Raw genomic sequence first — 22,998 nt, forward strand, 5'->3', positions numbered from 1 at the left:
GTGAGGCGACGTTGATATTTTGTGCACCGTTTCGAAACTAGTAGTTTGTTACAAAGTTACAGACTAAATCTGTATACTATGTTAATCGAGGAAATACAGGGTGTTCATAAAGTCCTAGTACCATTACAAAAGTAATGTATGTACATTGTAATGGTATTGGGACTTTATGGGCACCCTGTACTTATGTTAAGATTATTGCTGGAAATTATTTATAATCTTTCTAAGTATACTTAGTTTTGTGTTCTTTTGGACTGAAGGCATCAGTTTTTCGAAGTTCCTCATCTGCTGCCTTAGTTTGTGTTAGTCTTGTGACTATCCTACTAAATATGGCACTTCATCAGCTGAATACTAAATTCATTCTATATGGTTTCAGGTTGGATCGGACGGTTTTGCAAGAAACCATGTCCGGATGGTTTTTATGGAAGGGACTGCAGTTTGCAATGCCAGTGTTCCCCGAATGCCACATGCGACAAAGAAACAGGTACGCCAAGTATTATTATTTATATGGAGTTACTTAGTTGTTGATTTCAAGATTATTAGTAAAGCTACAAATACGTTGGATGAAATTTATCATTCTTGGTCCTCAACAAAAGTATTGGAACTCCACATGAAAAATACGGCATTTGATGCCACTTTAGACTTAAAAAAAAGTGTGCCTTGCCCTTTTTCTAAAATGAAAGATATGGTGTTGATGCAATTTGTTAACGGCTGTTGTAGTCATGAAAGTTGCAGCTAAGAATGCCATATCCTCATCAAATATAGCCTCAATAGTAACATTTTAAAAATATTTCTTTGAACATTGTCAAAAATAAGAAGTGATCTAAAACAGGTGAGATTAACTTAGTACCAGACGCTAAGTCATAGGCGTGCGCACCCTCTAAGATTAGAAAGGGGAGTGGGTGGGCAAAAGCCTTGTTGAAAGTTCAGCAGGGATTTAATTAGAAGATACATTCCATCCCGCTCTTTTATAAAGTCTGTATTGATTCCTACAAAACAGGGTCGTATCTAAGTTAGGTAAGGGCCCCCAAAATCTCATTCCTGTGTATTTGTAGGCGTAATTATAGGCGTATTAACTCCAATTAAAGGAAAGCGAATCGAAACAAACATCACGGCTCTTAAACTAAAACTTTCACCACATACAAACTTGCGAATTGAATGTGCATACATTTACAAATATTGGATAGCATATTGTTGGTCCAACATTAGAATGAACTTTTGTCACCTTAGGAAAATCTCCTGTCCTACAATACTGGTCTTCATTCAGTTGGTACAAGAGTTTTGAACACCTTCACTATGTCACTGATACTTCTGATTACATAAAAAAATGCCCTTCCTCCCCTCGTTGCTTGGAACTTTCGTCAGTTTGAAAAAGTTTAATCTTTTTTCTGAAGAGCAACGTATTGTTGCTTAACGGCGATGAGATCCCTCTAAACTAAATTTCTAATAATGAAATATTAGGGGCGGAACTACCCCCCTTCGCCAGTCTTAACACTCTGTTGGTAATGAATCAATTTGCTTCATTCTGCATGCCAGGTACTGCAGATCACAAATCGTGTAAACCATGACTTTTATGTGCCTCACAGATAAAATTCAAGCGGTGTCAGTTCTGGGCTTCGCGATGGCCACTCAACACTTCCTCAGCGACCTATCCAGTGCCCTGGAAACTAGTGATGAAGATAGTCTCGCATAAGAGTGGCATAATGAGCCGGTGCACCATCCTGTCCTAACTCGGCTTCTGGGTTAAGCAGGCTTGGCAGTCCTTCAGAATCCAACCTGTTCTAATAAGTGTCTCCGAAGATTGAACGGACAACGAATTACATTCTTCCATGCTCCATACCAGATCATCAACTTGGCGGCACCTTCAATGAGGGAACTCACTATGATTCAAAACTTTTGGAGTAACTCATGGTTTACTTTTCATGGTCCTTTTATTCCAGGTGACTGCTACTGTTCTCCCGTGGGACAAAAGAACCCGGAGTGTACAGAAGTATGTTCGGCAGGGAAGAACGGTCCCGTGTGCAAGATCGTCTGCAAATGCCCGAACGATACCAACCCCTGCAGTGAGACGGACGACGACTGCGCTGGAATACATCTGGAACCTGGTGAGTATGGTTTCCAGTTTATCTGGAGTATGTAAAAACCTATATCATTCCTGCAACTTCTCACTCTTCAGGATTCAAGGTTAAAAAATGTCAATGCACACGAAAAAATTACCATTCAACTTGACAACTTTATTATTATTATTATTGCAGTAGACAAAATAGAGATGGCGTAGAGGGCAAATTTTGTATCATCGACCATTTTGGTAGTCAAGTTTATATATTTGATTGTTATAATAACAGAAACAGGCACTCAAAAAAGGAAGACACAACAAGTATCGTTTAAGAATACTTTAGATCATGTAAATTTTCAATTCAAATCACTCATCCAAAATTTAATACTGCTACAACACTAGTGTATGCTAATTTCGTAGCATACACTGAAGATTGAGGATCTTTGCATTGATAGTATCTTTAAAGCATCATTGTAAGACAAATTCTTAAACACTGTTTTCTGTTTAAAATTTGCTTTAGCACTATTTTCACTGACCTGGAAATTCTGGAACATCTAGAAAAAACAGGGGGGGCATTGCTTTTGTACTTGCCAGGATTTAGGAATGAAATTAATTTATTTTTCCCTTCTGAACCAGCTTCTTGATGGAAGATATTCTACAAAAAAAAATGTTTTTATAGTTTATTTTTCTTCATTTATTTTAAACAATGTTGAATCAACTTAATTATTTTGAATAGAAAGTGCAGTTTAACACTTAAAACTGGTTATTGGCATGTTAGAGTACCAGAAGATGGACAGGAAATTTATTTTAAAGTTGGTGGGAGAACCTGGAACATGTTGAATAGATTCTCTCTGGCTATCTACCAGGTGAGTTCTGGAAAAGTTTCCAAGCTTTCGAGAGCTAACGTCTCTTCAGGATGCGATAGCTCTAGAAAGCTTGGAAACCTTTCCAGAGCACACCTGGTCGATAGCCCGAGAGAATCATCTATCATTCGCCGCCAGAAAAGCTTCAAGGCTTACTTCAACCTGGAACTTGTTTTGACAGAAAGAGTGGGAAACCTGTTTAAGTTATCTTCGTGCTCAGAGACTGGATAATGTGAACTGGACCTACAGTTTAAAGTTGGATCCGATCCATTGCAACCTCCACCACAACTCTATGTATTGGAAATACAGATTTGGACGAGTTCTGGATAAGATCTCTGTTTTGGATATCCAGAATTAGATGAGTTTTGGACAAGATCTGGCAACGTATTGAATATTCAGAATTGGATGAATTTTTGAAAGCCAGTTCTATACATGCTGGGGCTACGCATTGGATATCTAGAATCGGTTAAGTCATGCGTCAAATAGATCTCCATAATTTGATATAAAAAAGTGGATATCCAATAGATGTCCAGTGGATATCCATAATATCCATGGATCTGATTGCGGATATTCAATGGTTATCTCTTAGAGATGGGTGTTTACTTTAATACGAGTAACAGTCAATAATATATTTTTTTTCTGCAGGTGGTGGTTTCTTTGAAGAAAACACCTTCAGGACTCTCGATGACAGTTTGCTGAACGAAACAACCTTCAGCGACACCGTCACAGAAGACAGGAGCGTACCGACCACAGGAACCAGCTCTCCCTCCACTGCTGGACCCGTGGAGGCAGATGCTGACAACGAGATCCCCGGGAGCAGCAGACACAGCGTGGGGCGACAGCGCAACAGCAACAGCAACAGCTCGCACGAGAGCAACGAGCTGCTCTGCCTCGGGACGGCTCTTGCCATCGGGATTGGAGCCTTCCTCATCGTCGGAGTGGTGATGCTGGTCATCTACTTCAAGCGGAAGAGGGTGCCCCCCGATGACATCTACAAGACGTACTACAGCAAGAGTCCAAAGGGAATGCCAGGTATGGATTGATTGATTGATTTAGGTTATTTACTTCGCTTTTCTACCACTTTTGGCTAATCGCGAAGATGAGGATGAATATTGATAAGATGTTATGGATGAAGGGACCAGGCATGGATTTGCAAAATGTGTTGATAAATATTAATATTACTTCCAGAGTGGTATTTGAAAGGGGAATGAGGAGGGGTTTTCCCATGTAGTCTCTGCATCTCCTCTCTGTTTTTTTCTTTTGGAGGAATTACGACAATATAATTTGTATTATATACTGCTCTCTCAGTAGTAGTTACTGAAATTCATCCCCTGGAAGTAAATAACACACTAATCACTTCATGCAATCAATGAAGTAATCAGTAAACTTACTGATTGAAGAGCCGTATTGGTGCAGTTGGTAGGGCGTCTTGATTGCCACACGAGAGTTAGATTCCCGGATTGGGTGACTTTCTTAATGTAATTTGTGTTCAAAATGTAGGTCATTTTCGATTCTTTCGAATCACTCCCGGCCGCTGGACAATGTCCTGATAAAACAGGGCACCCTGTAATCCTAGAATTGACAGTCATTGGAAAAACGATTCAGCAAAGAGTCTGTTCGTGTTCGTTCTTTTTACGTCACTTCCCTCCCTCCCCCTCCTTAAGTTCATCGCTGCGAAAGGGATGAAATCGACCAAGGGATATCTATGCCTATGCCCAAATTTGAAACCTAGAATCTTCGGTGGCCACACTCAATGGTGTAACCAAATAACATTGCATCGTTGTTATTACTATAACCACTTGATCTGCAAACAACTAGTAATTGAGCTTCCTCAGTGCGCTTAAAACTATTGGGCATCAATGATACTGAAGTTATGAATACTCCGATTTTATAAAGCAAATAGACGTTAGATTTCTATGTGCATAAATATAAACTGTAGTCATGGGTCCTGTCAGGAATTTTGGCAAGAAGTTAGGTAGTAAGTAGTAGTATAATCATTTCTAGAAGCTATCATTTCTTAAACTAATAAACACTTACCATTATTATATCTTTGGTTCACTCTTTTAATCAATACATTAGATCGTGGAGGCACATAGTGGTTAGGATTCCACTTTAAACTGTAGGTCCTATCCCGATTAATCTTTATGTGCATAAAGTGGACTTCAAAATAAACTCAAAACAAAAACAGAAATATTTTTTCTACAATCTACAATCACTAAAAGATTTCAATATCCAGGAGAGTCGATTGACACGTTCAACGCGCCTCATCCTTGCAAGTCCCATGACTGGTATTACAAGAGTAACTACTTTTTATTGCCAAGTATACTTTAAAAAAAACTAAGATTTTTACACAGGTACAATGAAGGAGGTATTTTTTAAAAAAATATCTTAAGAAATACTGATGTGGTAATATCATTTTGATAATTGTGTACGTATTTATGCTGGAACCTATTTTAAACTGAAGCAAATCAAATGATAAGTACAATGATTCCTATATTTTTTCTTACAACGTACAAATAAATTACAGCATACGCTGTGACCAATCAATGTTCTCCAAAGATCCTTTGACGATTTCCCCAATTGCAGGGGGAAATAATTTTCACTCTACATTTCTCCAAAAATGCAGGACTTATAATATAAGGTAATATGATACTTTTATTTTATCCTTGCTACAACGCAATGCAATATAAACATGATATCAATAACTTTCTACACGAACCTGCACTAAACTGGTTTTGGAAACGCACTCTGGAGAACTCACAATAGTTAATGTTATTTTCACTTTGAGCATTGTGAGATTATTTGTGTATAGTACACACACACTGCAATATTTTATGTTTATTTCGTAATGGTGGCAGGTGTCGTAGATTAGACAAGTGTAATAGGTTGTAAATAATATTTTTGGGTGTGTATTTGTAAATATTGATAAATTCAGCTTTCTCAGATTTTCGTTCAAATTTTCAAAGCACGCATCTGGTGGTGGTCGAAGAAGCAAATTTCGGTTATGTTATTCGAAACACGGCGAAAATCGATATTTTCATGTTGCTTGTATCGGTTCCCCTTAAATAGCTACATGAAAGTTTAAAAACATTTAAAAGGAAACAAAATAGGTAACCGGAATAAGCGAATTTACTTTCCCCAATCGTAATGGATTTGATGAGATATTGTTTTGAGATCGGTAGGCCATGTAAGTTGCTTCCAATATAACTTTGACGTTTGAGTGAGGTAGGAAAAGATAAATGCCGTAGAAATTAACATGTCGTATGCTACTTTGCACAAAAGAGGTGCCTTGTAATAAAGGGATCCCAGTTTCGATACCACGGTAAGGCACATAGTGGTTCACATCTCACTTTAAACTGTAGGTCCAGTCTATCTTTGAAAAACTCGGCAGTGAAACATACAAAATTCTGTTGCAAGCAGTTAAATCAATGGGTATTCTGTAGGAATAGTAATTGTGGCAATGAGGCTCACAAACCAAAAATATAAAAATGAGGGATGCCGGAAGAATGAAGTAACATGATACTTTATCAGGCACCGATTTAGGGTGCTAGGCAACTTGGGTGCAGTAAACGTTGTGGCACCCCATATCCATATTGTGACATCAGCTGCATGTGAAAAGCTAGCATATACGTCCACATGGTACTACGCCAGTTTCAAAATTAAAATAGTGCAATGATTGGGTCGTTTTTGCATTTTACACAACTTTGCTTCTGGGGCCAGTAAAAATCCGACCTCGTCGGCCATATCTTATCACACGAGAGAGAAGTGAGTGCGGTTCGATCCAGGTAAAAACTTTGATCATTCTCTATTAGGAAATCGGAAGCGAGTTACACTGTTCCTAACCACCAAACGCCGTTCACTTCTACGCCTACGTTGCAGATGACAAATCAACGATCTATCAATAGTTTCCTTTCTCGGCAACCCATTGTATCGTCACCAGGCTCGCCGACTTCCATAGCCTCGACAGGCACGTGCTTTCAGAAAATTATTCAACTTGTTAACGGTGTGCATCTTGAAGCACGACCTAACAGTGGTATTTTTCCAAACATTAAAGACGCATGCGTGCAAGAAAGGAGAACGAATCATTATTATTTTTGCAGATCAGCAGCAATTCGACAATCCAGTGTACGCCATCTCTGGCACGGTGTGCGAAGCTCTGAATAACACCTTGCGGATAAAGAACACACTAAGCGAAAAAACAAACAACTTGGACAGGGTGGAGGAGGAGAGCGAGGCTCAAGGAGCGAGAGGTTAGTCCATTCTTTCTCAAGATCGAGGGCCAGTCAAAAATAAACGAGAATTTGCTTACTACTGACATCACTAAAAATGACATGTTCAAACATCGCGACCATGAGGTTGAGTCATTATATTTATTTTATGAAGGAGCCATCACACAGAACAACCTTCGTTTATAATTTTATATAATTGTAGCTACGACAAGGATATTCCAACTTCACATCGATTCTCTCAAAGGAAGAGAGTCGCTAATTGGATTGAGTAACAATTTGGACTCACACCATTTATAGTCTACTTACAAACGTCGTATTTGTGGAAGACACTATAGAGAAAATGACATGGTGAAATAATGTTCTCCCACATCAATATTTCTCGTTATTTGACAACAAATTCGAGAATGCCAATATCATTTGATCAACAAGCAAAAGCAAATGGAATGAAAGAAATCCTTGCAGAAATGGGATGCTAGTGCATGCGGAAATAAAAATTTTTGAACTAACTTAATTAAATTTTCAAGAGTCATATTCTCGTTTATATCTGATTTCCCTCGTTCTAGAAATGAATCGTTTTATAACAAACACATTCATGTAATGATGGGATGACAGCCTTTAAAGGAAGAAGAATATCTGAGATTGTGAATTGTTTTGTGGATATCTCTCATTGCATACTTCTGTACAGAAACATAATCTTTAAACAACAAAGCCAAAAAAGATCCGACTTCTCTGTTTAGAAACACAAGCGAAATTTCAGATGCAATCCTCGTTACCATAAAGAAAATCCTCAATCAACTTATTCTTTGAGGAAACGATTTAGAAATTCAAGTGTCTGATATCATCACTTCTTGATTAGAATTTCATTTTTACAATATTATGGCATTATGTACAAATTCTAGCACATTATATTAAAAAATGTTTGGTAATTCTTTTTCATGAAATTACATATGCGCTACATAAATTCTACCTTTTCTTCTATTTACATATTCTGGAACTAATTCAATATTTTGGTACTTGAGTAACCACTGTTAATGTACATAGACATTGTTATTTGTATATAAATTGTGTTAATTTGTGTGTATATGTTTCAATGTAAATATTGCTAACAGACGTAATTAATATTATCTGCTTAACGACATTTTCCTGAAAATATAACATAAGTCATGTATTCTTATAAGTTTCGATTGAATATAAAATAAATAGATATAAAAAGTAGCATACCATAATTTACAAAGAATTTAAAACTTAGACAAGTTTATTCTTTTACAATAACCATAGAATAAGTATATTTTTAATTTGTTACAGTATGTGGTAACAAATTTATAAAAGCTGTGTGAATAATTAAATATTTATGAGGTACATTAGTGCATTCTTCTAAGAGAAAGCTGCAAATTTGAATAAACGATTGAAAACAACACTGAAATAACGCATGATCACATCTAGAGGTTGCTTAGCATCACTTCCGGTACAAAGATCGCAATCAGCACAAATAAAAACAAGATGATCTTAATAGTTAGTACAGTGGGATCCATGAGTATTACCGTGCAAATTGTCCATCACCATGTTCGTACACTTTATTTGACCCAATAAAAGCTTCAAAAATTAAGAGAATACTCAAAAGAAGCTGTTGGTAACTTCTGCACCATCATACATAAAAATCCACTGCTTAAAAGCACATAGGATGCAAGAGAGAAATTAATGAAAATAGTCATGGACAATTTGCACGGTAATACTCATGGATCCTACTGTACATGTCGACGCTTGCATAAATATGATCTATATAAAGCTTCTAACTCTTTAGTAACGTAGTATATGAATTGAATAAACTTCCGTCAATGTAACATTAACACTCCCTTGTTCATCTTGTTAAATATTATTAGTTAACACTAATTAAGACGTGCAAGGATAAAATTTTCTCAACGTTAGAAACAGAAAATTCTATATTTCATAATTTGCTTAGTATATGAAATTACATATTAACCATTAGCAGTTCGTCTATTATTTTTGCTGTCCTCCTTCCTCCATAAACCTTTTTCTCCTGTACAGTGGGATCCATGAGTATTATCGTGCAAATTGTCCATCACCATGTTCGTGCACTTTATTTCACCCAATAAGAGCTTCAAGAATTAAAAGAAAACTCAAAACAAGCTGTTGACAACTTCTGCACCAACATACATAAAAATCCATCGCTTAAAAACACACAGGATGTAAGAGAAAAATTAATGAAAATAGTCATGGACAATTTGCACGATAATACTCATGGATCCCACTGTATCATATATCAGCTTATTAATTCTTTCTTCCAAAATACAAGTTTTGCAACAACTGCTTACTTAGGTATTGTTGTCGCCACGGTACATGTGCTTAGTAAAAGTTAATCTGAATTGAATACAGATATAATCCTACATATAGGCCTAATGAAAATTTGAAACATAAGATACGGTGCAGTAAATGTCCTTGCTACCAAGTAATGGAATTTCACCTGTAAGATGTTAGGTAGGAAATATATAGGTTTGATTATATCTGGTGAGGTTAATTTATGATACCATTGATTATGGTATCCATTGTATTGGATGTGGTTACAATGTTTGTATTTAGTGTTAGAATAAGAAGCCTAAAGATGATAGATTTGTTTATGCTACTTGACTAAGATTAGGTTATGTTACTATTTGGGCCAATATCTAACCCTTAACAAACTTAGTGGTGGTTAGTTTAGGTGGCATTTTGACCGTTTACAGTAGTTAGGTCACCTGTTTCCATGGGCGTAACTTGGGACTTGACTTTGGGGAGAGGGACAGAATTGAACTTTGGGCTTAACTTTGGTTAAGTTTTAAGAAAAGTGTTTCCATCCCATAAAAATAACGTCCAAGGTTATTTGCTAAATAACTGTTGCATTTGTGAAATCACAAATATTGTTCTTTATTAATTTGCTCCTTAGGTCTAGGAGGTTAACTAAAGTATCCTTAACTTCTAAATTTTAGTAAACATGAAAATTTTGGAGAGACAAGTGCTCCCCGCCAAGTCACGCCACGCCTATCCTTGTTTCCTAGTTACTTTGCATAGATTTTCAGCATTCATGCCGATTCATATCTACAGTTGCAAAGGATGCACTATAAATAATAGTTAACTTTTTCTACGTTCGCCAAGTAGTCCTATTCCCATTTCATACGTGTAGCAGAAGTCATTAGAAGTCCAGCTTTGGCAACAATCTGTGCCAACAAGACTCGTGCTTGCATCATTTTACACGTTTGTAGCATTTACTATCTCATGTAGTATTTTCTGCAGCTTCATCAGAACACCCTTACGACCGTCCAATAAAGAAAAATCAGCAGGCAGATTCGACCAATCCAACAATAGATGGAAACAGCGTAAACAAGAGGAACAGTGAGCCAGTTTATGATGAGATACCAGCCATTAAGGACAAAGATATGCCTTTGGATGATTCTCTGTGTTAGTCGAAAAAACAGTTCTCCCATATAAAAAGAGTGTATATGCATAATAATGTATTCATTGCGATGAAGTGATTTTATAAGTTAGTAATTCTCAATGTAGCCAGTGTACGGAAGGTACTACGTGGACTTTTACATATGTTGTGGATGCAACTTATAGATAAAAAACAATGGTTCTCTCGAGAATATAGCTCTATGGGTAATTTTTTCCCCAACCATCAAGACTGACAGTTATGCTTCCAGTGCGGTGTAATGTAAATGATGTAGTGTGTGACAAATTATAGAGATAGAGAAGCAATTGTCAGAATAAAATATTTATTATAAAGTGTTTCGTCAGAGGAAGAAGGATAATAAATTTCTTCCTCAGTTCCAATTTCGCATTTTTTTAAAAATATTAATAAATGAAGCACAAAATTCCATTTTAAGAACTGCTTTTAATGTAAGAACCATAATTTATGTTTCATATATTCACTTATATTTATACTTAAGCAGTAAATTTGCGATTATCATCTGCTAAAGAAGCTTTGTTCAGATATTGATGCTCAATCTGTATATTGCTATATGTGGAAATTGGCTGCTTTCGGCTATTTTCTACCTTATTTTTTGTTGAAAATATTGAATATATTGAGAACCAGTGGCATACCCAGAGATTGTACTGGTACTGTACTGAAGTGAACCGTACATTCATAAGTAAACAGAAATTGAAAAAAATATATATAACATTCAAGTATGTGCCTTAGTCATTATCACCAAGTTTTTGAAAAATGAAACCAAGTAGTTGCACTGATTAATTCAATACTACATATGTATATTTCTGCTCTAAACAAAAAAAAAAGAAATTGAAGATACTAAACAATAAACTGCTCGTCCAATTTTCATTTCAGAATTTATGAAATTCCCAATAACTTTCGAAATGTGTTCGGCATTTAGTCATAGCATACCTGTTGTTCTGTGCAGAGTACAAACTGCTATCAGTGTCATGTGCTGAATTTAAGCGGACAATTGTAGTGCAAGATATGATTATATTACATTGCTTGTGATGTGAGCTTACTTGGCATAATTTTATGCCATGTCTAGTCGTAAATATTGAAAGAAGAAAGCGCCATTTTTTTTTATTGCAAGTAATTAATCGCTTTAGTAAACGCTGGATTAGTCAACTTAGATACTATAAAACACAAATCAATATAAATTATTGTGTAATAATGTTAACATTCAGATCTGATAACCCCCAAAGTATACTGTTTGTGGTACGTACATGAAAGAGTCTCTCTAACGCATTTATTAACGCGATTTGATGGTTTTCTAATTATCAAATATAAATAACCAAGGCTTTCCTGTCTGTACCAAATGCATTTTCGAAAATTACCTGGGCTTGAAATAATTAGTTAGACCTTACCCAAATCAAACGAAGTGTTCTCCGTAAGGGTTTAACTCATTGTATTTCTACTACAGGATTATTAAGAATTATTCAAGAACTTCAATTATTTAAAGGTATCATGTATGAAATCTACAACAGTAAACCATGAAGTTTGATTGTATTTTTTCACTAGTTCTGCAAAACTCTGCATGCGTGTTTTTGTAGAGTATATAATTATACAATGTATTGTTTACAAAACTAAATAAATGTAAATATGTTTTCAAAGGTACAGTCAATTTTTTTGATTGCTATATAATATCATCGTTAATTGTATTGATTAATAAAAACATCTATAAAATAGTTTGTTGTCTTATATTTATTTCAATATTTTTTATTTGTGTTGCTAAATAGTATTCAATTAATTACAAATGAAATAAGCAATTTTGATGCTATTTTTGGATTGTGTATTTAGAAATACAATTCGTATAACTGTTTATTAAATGGTAGTCATATTAATAAATGTAAAGGAACTTCGAAATTGCATTGCTTTACTGTGGTAGCAAGAAGAGATTATAAATAAGGCCATAATTATTTTAACAATTTAGTTCAGTAATAACTTCTTAAGTAAATATGAAACATTATGAAATCTTCAAATATGTTCTTTCTTTTTTCATTTGAATTATGATGAATTATTGTTATCGATATTCTAAAAATTATCCACTCATAAAATATCAAAGAATCTAAAGTTAAAATATACAAAAGAGTAATTTCTGACGGATACGAAATGCGATTTGTTGTGCTTAAAAGCAAGAACATAAATTAAAAGTTTTTGAGAATAAAGTTTTCAGTAAAACGATGTTTGAACTTCTAAAAGAGAAGAATTGACAGGCGAGTGAAGAATGTTTCATAATACTGAACTGCTACATCTGAATTCGTGTAATATTCTTGAAATAATTAATTAACGAATGAGTTCAAATTTTGGGATGCGTCGGCACACACGACCATTTTGCACCCTGCTTTCAATATACAAGGAGAAATCCTCTTATCTAAAACCCTTACCTTAAAGTTGAAAAGGGGGATGTATAAAAGCCCCTTGAGAGGGGTTAAAATGCAAGGTCGTAAAGAAACCTGCAGAGGACGTGCACAACACATTAAAACGGTAAGGAGACCCTAAAAACTTCCTCAGAAAGAATATAGGAAAGCTCGCTCTTCTCAAAAAAAAAAAAAAAAAAAAAAAGCTAAAAACGTTTTTTTTAAACACTGCACGCGTGGTGGTTTGGCGGATTCTAGTTTAGAAATCTGTATTCTGTATACAGGGTGATTCATATAAAACTGACACATTTCATTATCAATGTATTCGAACAAGAATTAAGTTACATCTGCAATGTAGCATAATTATGGGAGTTCAATAACATTTATATTCCGTGTTGAAAGTGCCCTCCCCCTCCTGATGGTACAGCTGGGCAAGTCGTTCCATGTTCCTAGTTGTTCGTGAGTAGGCTGTTGTCAATACCGATGATATTGATCGTAATGCTTTTCTTCAATTCGTCCAGTGTCCGAAGACGTGTGGCGTACACTTTCGAGGGAGGAGAGTTAAGTCACGTCATCTCGGTGGCCATTAGTTTCAGGAATTATTCGGTCCTCAAAGACACTTCGGATCAGCACCAATGACTCATTTCATGTATGTCACGTGTCACCATCCTGTTGAAAATACCCTTGACGCAATTCCATATCTTTCTGTTGCTCAAGAAACAAATTCGTTGCGTGTACTGCACTTTTACAGCAAATGATACAATAAGACGATGAATGCTACCAAATCCTGCACAGCTGCAAACTCTATTGAGAATGTATAACTGTACCAGATGTCCCGCGTGATGTGAGATCAACAAGGAGTATTACGATGTATTCCTATTGAAGTAAAACGTAAATGAAATGTGTTATTTTTATATGAGAGGGGGTGGAGGAGGAATGGGGAGAGAGATATTATAAAATAGTTGAAATGTTTTTTTAAGAGTTAGTATTTATTTAATTCATACTTTGCTATAAAGCTCTTAAACTTGATTCTTTTTTAAGGGGAAGGGGTTGATCCAAATATATGGAACAAGGAGAAGATCAGAAATGCTGTGTGGTTGATTGAATGAGATTATTTTAGGTGCTTTTCCTCCAACTTTCTCTTATCGCGACGATGAGGATGACGATGAGCGAACACACTAACAAAGAACATCTATGGCCAGGCTGGGAATCGAACCCGGAACCCCTTGCGTCGTAGCGACTTCGCTAATCACTCCACCACGGTGGTCGAATAAATGCTATTGGAATATTAGACGTAACCACCAATGATATGGCAATATCACAGCTAGAGATAAACCTACAATTGTAAAGTTGCAACTTACGGTACAAAGTAACGAAAAAAAATCAACTCAACGATACACCCCCTTCGTCCCAACAATGAACAGTCATGATAATTCTATGTTTAGAAAATAATATATGTATAAATATATTGCGTATTGGAAATTATTATTACAATAAAGAGCATGTCTAAATGTGGGTTAACAAAACAAAAGAGAGAAAAATATATTTTCGCACCACGACTGCAGGTTGAAAGAAGTCGGGACAGGGATTGAGAGTAATGGACTGTCCCGACTAAATCGGTATATCGGATGTCTGGTAGCCTTGCATCAAAAAAAGGTAAAGTAAAAGGTAAAGTGCTCCCCTGTGCATAGCACCACGCCATGAAGGCGTATAGGGGGTGTGGGGGTAACGCCCCACACTTTCTTGATCCCGGTCGTGAGTGGGGGTGATGTGATCAGCATCACGCCCCTGACCGCCTTTACCCCCCAGGGTTTCCCCCAGGTACCCATGTAATTCGACGCTGGGTGGGCGCCCGGGCCGCTTCCATCGTTAGAAAAGTTCCCGGATTTGAACCGGCCGGGGATCGAACCCGGGACCTTGAGCATGGTAGTCAGACGCGTTACCGACTTTTTTTTTTATTTACAATATAACTATTACATTCTACTACTTTTTAACAAGGTTTAACCATACTTCATTTGTGGTTACATTCACAAATGTTACATTATTGTTGAGTCATACAGTGTGTGTTGAATATAGTTTGCATATAACCTTTTTTTTTTACTAGGTAAAATTTTCCCATATTCACTTCGGTAATAGGCCCTCATATTGTTTCCTGTTTGTCCATTGAAAAAAATATATATCATGTACGTACCTATAATCCACTGTATCGCTCGATGCTTTGTAGCAGGGAAAAAATTAAATTCCGGAAAAATTATTACTTTCGGAGTAATACACTTAACTGATGATCGACTTATATGTGCTATCATTTTTTGGAGTACCGGCCAGTCTTGTTTTGCCTTTCCACAGTACGTCATCCTGTGTGCTATTGTATCTTCTAATAAACACTGCTCACAATTAGGGTCTGAACTAAACCCCAACCGATGTCGTTTTGCTTTATTATCAATTAGTTCGTGAACAACTTGGTACCATTGACTGCATTGTCTATTGGATAAATGTTTTGCCGAGATATTGGTAAAAATTCTGTTCCAATTATATTGTGGGTGTTTCTTCACTATGTGCGGCGTATCCATATTTTGAGTAAGGTATTGATTATACAAATCTTTCACTGTTAGCTGATTATAGTCTATTTTCTTTATAAGTCCATATAAATATTCCATTATAGCTTCTTGATATACTTTTTGGGAAGTGGGAATTTTGATCTCATTCACTGGTGCTTCTAATGGAATATCTCTTATATATGTATACCCTGGAATGTCCTCGACATTTTCTTTAGATTGAATCATTGAAAAATATCGATGATTAAACAAAGCTTTTGTTTTTTTACCAACGTCCACCAAACTCATTCCTCCTTGCTGTTTTTGTAAGCTAAGTGTCTGCTGATTCACTCGGAAAACTTTTCCTGCCCAAAGGAACCGGTTTAAACTTTTCTTTATTCGTGCTAAGTTACGATTATCACATGGCCAAATTTGGGCTCCATACCACAGTTTTGATAAGATATATACATTTGCTATTTTGACTCGCGTACATAAAGTGAAGGGTCGTTGTATAAATTTGTGTATGGTATAATTAATATTCTGATATATATTATCATAACTAAGTTTTATGCTTTTTGTAGTGTCATTTGTAAAAAACACTCCTAGGATTTTAACTTGATCCACTTTTTTAAACGTCACGTCAGGTGGCTGTTCGTGTTGTTTTCCTAATGTTAAGTAACACGTTTTAGTCTTATTCACTAAGGCACCAGATTCTATTTCATATTGTCGTATACATTCCATTAAGTTCTTAATCGCTGCCTGATTTTGACATATGACTGTGACATCGTCGATATAAGCTCCAATCGTAAATTCTGTTCCTGTAATGTTATTATTTACGGTCGTGCGACAGTGTTGAAGGAAAGGTGCCAAGGCCATTACAAAAAGGGGTAAGCTTAATGGGCTTCCTTGCGGAAGTCCTCTTTTGACTATGCATTTATTAGTTAAAAACCCATTGATTTTTGCCTTTAAACTTATATTTGTCACTAATGTTTTAATATTTTCATACATTTGTCCATGAATACCCATCTTTTGTATTGTTTTTAACAAAAAACTATGTCCCACTCTATCAAATGCCTGTGAATAATCAATCGCTACGAGGTATTTATTTTGTTGGGAGTCTTGAGATTTTATTATTTCATCTCGTAATAGTGTCAATAAATGGTATATTTTTTTTTCTCCAACTACTCCATATTGATATGGTGTAGCCAGTTTTGTCAAAATCAACTTTAATCGATTTGCTACACATCTAGTCAGTATTTTATAGTCTGTGTTAAATAAAGTTATTGGTCTGTAATCTTTCATCTCCTTGGGTTGACTATTTTTTGGTATTAAAATTATTATTCCTGTTGTCTCACAATTTACTAAATTATTTTTGTTTAATACTGTATTAACCCATTTTGTTAAAGTATTACCCATTGTTGGCCATAAAACTTTATATGCATTAGTCGCTATTCCATCTTCCCCAGGTGCTGTTCCCCGTACCCCCTGTACTATTGCTTTATACACTTCTTCATTTGTGTATGGTTGGTTTAATCCAACCATTTCTTCTGATTTCAGGATTGGTATGTATTTGTCTAAAAATTGACTAGCCTTCTCATTATTTTGATATGCGTTTGAATATTTATTTTCCAAATATTTATACACTATTTGTTGTATTTGGTTCCCCTCATTATGGCCTACTCCATGATTATCCTGCATTTCTGTTATCAGACTCTGTTTTTGTCGCTGATATATATATTTGTTACGTGAACTAAATTTATTTCTTCTTCAATATCTATATTGGGGAGCGCACTGTGTATACGTATTCCTTCTACTTTTGTTGCCTGTAGGCGCAGTAGTTGTGCTTTTACTTTTTTAATTTTCGTTTGCGTGTCACTGTCATTGTTCTTTTTCTTATATAGGTCGTGTAATACTGCATAATGGAAATTAAATTTATTATACCATTCGTGTTGTTTTTCCCAGGAGTATTGTTTACAATATCTTTGGAAATTTGGATTAAAAATTTCTGTCCACCATCTATGAATATTTTGTTCATATAATGATCTCTTAGTCCATTTTTCCCACTGTTTGTCAAAGCCAAATCTAAAATCTTCTTCAATTAAATGTGATGTATTCATTTTCCAAGTTCCCCTCCCTATTCTAGTTAACCTTACCGGTGATTTCATTGTTGTAATTACAGCATGGTGATCACTAAAAACCACCGGTTCCATATGAACAGAGGTAATGTTTGATTTTAGTTCACTTGAAACATATCCCCTATCTATTCTCGAGGCACTAGTTGCAGTGACGTATGTGTATCCGAGTTCATTGCCTCTTTTTTCTTGCCACACGTCCTTTAACTGCAAGTTGTGCACCAATTTTTGCAAAGCATTTGAAAAATTATAACCCGGTGTTTGGTCCACATTACATAATACGCAATTAAAATCTCCTGCTAAATACATTGAACCTGCACTACCTGCAATGTATTGTGGTACTGTATATGTATAAAAATTACTTCTTTCGTTCCGGTATCTTGATCCCGACGGGGCATAAACGTTAATTAATGTCAAGGTTCCCAATTTCCCCATGATTAGTCTTCCACTGGATTCTTTTTGTACTTGGATAAATGATAATCCTTTACGAACTAAAATTGCAGTTCCTGTACCACTTGAATTATAATTATTATATTCTATGTAATTTTGATTACATTCTAGCGAATTTCGGCCTACTTCTTGCAACATCGCAACATCTATACTTTTTTGATGCAAGAAACTACGTAGTGATTTTAACTTTGTTTCATTTTGTATATTATTTATATTTATATTTGCAACTCGTATTACTGATGTTTCCATATTCCTATATAATACTATTAATAGTATTAAAATAATCCACACTTTTGTATAATACATATTTTCCATATAAATAAATTACTCTAAGTACTATGTTCTTGAGCTGCCTTTTCGCTTTCTTTACTTCGATTACCAGTCCCCATCTTCACTACTGGAGAATTTAATCCAATAATTGGAGCACTATTTGAAAAGTTATTTCCTAATCGTCTGGTAGAACGCCGTTTTGCTATAGAGTTTTTTGTTTTTGTTTTTCGTTTAAGCTTAGTTTCACTTACCTTCATTTGATTACTATTCTCACTCCCACAAGTGGAAATGAGATCACTGTCTTCTTCTGATTCTTGTTTGTCACTCAGTGATTTAGTGGCGGATGCAGTTTCCTCTGGTGATAAGGTAGGGGGGGGGGAGGGATGTGTCCATGAATTCTTCCTTTTTCTTCTCACTCTTCATTGATTCTCTTGATTCTTTTTCTTCCTTCGAGTGTTTTTTATCTTGAGGTTCTGACGTTTTTTTATTTGCTCCCTCCTCTTGTGTTCTTCCTATTTGTTTTCCCAACTCATTATTACTGGTTGGCTTCATTTGTGAGGTAACCTCATTTTTCTTCTGATTTGATGCACTAGCTAAACCCTCTGAGCTTACTATGTCGGTCTCACTGGGCAAAGCTGCCTTACTGTAGGTTGCCTTGACTTTCGGTGGGACCCGTAGGGTAGTCATTTGCCGCTGGTTACAACTGTATCTTAAATGTTCATCCGAACCACAGAACTCACACGTTGGAGTTTGTCCCGTATATATCACGTGTGCCTTATATTTGCCAATAGTTACAAATGATGGTATTGGCTTCTTTAATGACATTTTTACCGTACGTACGCCACTGGGCACGGGGTAACGAAACTTTTCACTCCACATTTCTTCTGTCACTTCATCCACTGTTCCATATTCACTGAATTTCCCGTGCACTTGTCTTAATTCAACTTCCATAGGTAAATTAAATACACGTACGTATTTCACTGTTCGACTTGCGTCGCTAATTTTTACTTTCACTACGTTCCCATTATCATACTTAAATTCTAATTCACCTGGGTACTGTTCTAGCAATTTTAACATAGTACGTTGTCGCACTAATTTCAAATAAACACCTCGCGCAGTTGTCGGTATTTGTATTGCTAAAATTTCATCAATACTGAGTTTAAACTTACTGTAAATGAAGTCATGCACGTCCATTGCACTGGGTTTTGCTGCTCCATATGCGAAATTTATCAAAATGGTATTTTCACATTCCATTTCTATCCTTTTTGTTCTTATTAACTATTGTCAAATACTATTACCGATCAGAGTCCTATTTTCCACTTGGCTCAACACTCGCACTCGGTTTTCCGCGTCACGCGTTATCTAAGCCCGCACGACTGCTTAGCTTCGACCTGCCTCTCCCGTGGCCAAGCACGGACTCGACTGAGCCACCACGGCCACTAGCATCAATGGATATAAAATTAACACTATCCAATATTGCAAACTGCAAACTTCTGGAGTCTGCTTTGTTTCACAACAAACACATTCATTTATGCAAGAACAAAATTGAAATTTTTACAAATTTGAAAAATCGTCGATGGTGTTATCATAGCTTTTTACAGGAATACATTTAATACAAAGAGATATATAATACACACACACACACACAAACCTGTTGGTCATTTTCGACACTTTCAATACTCTGTGGAAGTCACATTTTTTTTAACTTCGAGTACACATCTCATAGGATTGTTACCTCATTAGTTGTTTTGGGATTTTTTTGGCAAGATATTATGATATTTGGTATTTTGTTGCCACAAAAATAGTATCAAGGAATTTTCTGATCCTGCAGAAGCTAAGAAGCTAGAAAAAGTGAATGTGTAATCTAATTTTAAGAAAATAAACGTTTTCTGAACATCCTTAAACAGCTACCAAATATGCTGGGCTACACACGCTTATGCACGTTCCAAACCAACCCTTATTTCCTCCCCTTGGGCACCCCAATCACAATCTACAGTCTAGAGTTTTGGGTTGAGAGTCGCAATAATTTCGTTATGGCCATGGAAGATTTAACTGATTCAAACCCCTCGCATTGTTTGTAAACATTTTGCACTAATTGTACAATCAAATAAACAACATCTCGAAATTGGTCAAAACACAACTTTAGTTGAAGAAGTTTTGAAAGTTATGTTAATAAATCACAGACATGGAGAGAAAAGTAGATTTTTCAAATAACCTAACTGAACTTTGTGTTTTAAGTCAATTTTATGCACGGGTAGTCTAACCAGGACTGGACTGGACCTACAGTTTATAGTGAACAAAACCACACTCTATCAAAGTTAAATGTAAACTTAATATTGTTATGTTTAATATAATGGATGTACAGTCATGAGTTGTAATGATATCATTGAAAATAAAAACTGTACTTACAAATCAGAAGGGTCCACGACTGTACATCAAGCTAATATTTACATCCAAATTATTTAAAGTGATTTTTTTTTAAATTTAAAATTTTATCATTATTAAATAAATAGTAACAAATAAATGTTTACCATTCTCGAGCTGTTTTAAGTTGAACCTCATCCCTTTATTTCTGTATATTTGATTGATTGATTGATTTGTTGTTTTAAGCTCACTTTATGCACATTAAGGCTAATCGGGACTGGAATTACAGTTTAAAGTGCGATCCGAACCACTATGTGCCTCCACCGCGTATCGAACCCGATACCCCTTGATTAGAAGGCGACAACGCTACCACTGCGCCATCGGGGAGATCCTTATTTCTGTATATGACTATGGTTATGTCCACGGGCGTATTTAAGGGGAGGTTCAATGGGTCCAACCCCCCCCCCCCACACACACACACACACACCTTATGGTTCAGTAAAATTACCAGATTGCCGCCTGTTCTATCCTCTTGTTCATAAAAATTTCCTCGGACTTATTTTATTCTCCTAAATTAGAGACGTATATGGCGGGATACGGATGGGAAGGAAATTACGTAATTTCACACATTAGATGGGACTGCAGGCTAAATGTCTCCAATTTCCTGATAGTTTCGTAATTTCTCTGGAAAATACTCAGGTAATTTCTGACATTTCGCAAATTCTATAATATTACATGTAATTTCAGCCCGAAGCAGTTATTTGTGAACTTGTAGCATGAATATTACCATTACATTACATTATAAGTTCCCGATATTAAGTATTCATAAGGTTCTAATTTTTTGACAATTTGAAATTTCCAAACTGTTCTCTAATCCAGAGAGTCGATAAATCATTTCTCTAGGTGGGAATGGGAAATTATCTTTCCTATTTGTTCCTGTTGGATATGTAGGTAATAGCATGTGGATTAGCTTCAGGTACTTCTTCTCTCACTGGGTTCGGTGTAGATTTAGAAAAAAAAATGTTTGTTAAAAGATATGCTGGCGTGGATGTAATGCATGGTAGATTTGAGGGGATGAGATCGATAATTTCAGAGAAGTGTCCAAAAGCAATTTTTGTGCATTGTTCAGCACATATTTTAACTCTAGGTGTTGCCCATCATGTGAAATTTATGCGATAAGAAACTACATTCGGACTGTAAAACTAGTTATGTTTCTTTCTCGAGTCTTTTATGTATCGCATTGCAAGAAAACCAAGGAAACACCGTAATATTCTCAAGTTGTTTGACACAAGATGGACAGAAAAGTATCAAAACTAAGTAGCGTGACTTGTGGAAATGTTTTCACTAATATTGTAGAAACTTTACAGACTTTACGATTTACCAGTGAAAGAGAAACATTTCAGCAAGCTCTTCAGTTTCTCCAGTGTGTAACCTATGGGAAGTTTGAAATATTTCTACTTGTTCTAATCAAATTGTTTTCATGCATTGCAACATTATTTTGGGTACCTTAAAAGGTGGACTGTTCAGTATTGTGAATATGTCAGCATTCTAATAGAGATCATTATCATCATCATTCTTCCTGCCTCTAACTAGGTCGGCATGGAAGTAAAGCCTTTCCATTTTCTTGTGGTCTTCCACCACTCCTCTCTTTCCACGGTGTTCCAATCTTGTCCTCTTCTCCTAACAATCTCCGCTATCTGCTCTTTCCACCGACATCTTGGTCTCCCCCTTGGCCTTACTCCCACTTCTTATGCATTGTAAGCTCTTACTGGAAATCTTTCTGCATCCTCTTCATGTGTCCGAACCATCTCATCTGATCCTGATCTATTCTGTCATGAAGCTTCACCACCCCCACTGTCTGTCGTATCTCCTCATTCCTTATTCTATCCCTTCTAGTCTTCCCCTACATATTCCTTAAAAATTTCATCTCCACTGACTACATCTTTCTTTTTCTTTCTTTTTTTCTAATAGAGATATTTAAAAAGAAACCCTAAGAGAGAGTTCTGAGAACTTAAGTGAATTTTATTCCAAAGCAGAGAAACTACTTAGAGACTATGATGAAGACATGAAGAGACCAAGAATAGGAGGAATAATGCACCAGCTGAGAGCACAAAAGAATATTACAAGGTAAACCTATGTCGTCCATTTTTGGTCCATTCTGTAGTAGAAATGAACTCACGTTTCTCCTAACACAGTTAGCACATTGCAAAATTGCAACAACTTCTTCCATAAATGTGAAATGGCTATCCTTCATTCACTGGAACA

General features: G+C 35.9%; 1 protein-coding gene across 1 annotated transcript in view; it reads left to right on the forward strand.

Annotated features, from left to right (window-relative positions):
- The window catches only part of LOC145978165 (uncharacterized), a 113,219-nt gene that overhangs the window by 49,904 nt on the left and 40,317 nt on the right, over positions 1-22,998 (forward strand). The window contains exons 10-15 of the mRNA XM_083110603.1: positions 374-481; positions 1,938-2,102; positions 3,562-3,948; positions 7,017-7,166; positions 10,431-10,595; positions 22,767-22,860. Of these exons, the coding sequence (XP_082966729.1) occupies positions 374-481; positions 1,938-2,102; positions 3,562-3,948; positions 7,017-7,166; positions 10,431-10,595; positions 22,767-22,860 (1,069 nt within the window). The remainder of the gene's footprint in view (positions 1-373; positions 482-1,937; positions 2,103-3,561; positions 3,949-7,016; positions 7,167-10,430; positions 10,596-22,766; positions 22,861-22,998) is intronic.

This window comes from Lepisma saccharinum, chromosome 24 (genome assembly GCF_977018435.1).
Source record: "Lepisma saccharinum chromosome 24, izLepSacc3.1, whole genome shotgun sequence".
NCBI classification, from domain to species: domain Eukaryota; kingdom Metazoa; phylum Arthropoda; class Insecta; order Zygentoma; family Lepismatidae; genus Lepisma; species Lepisma saccharinum.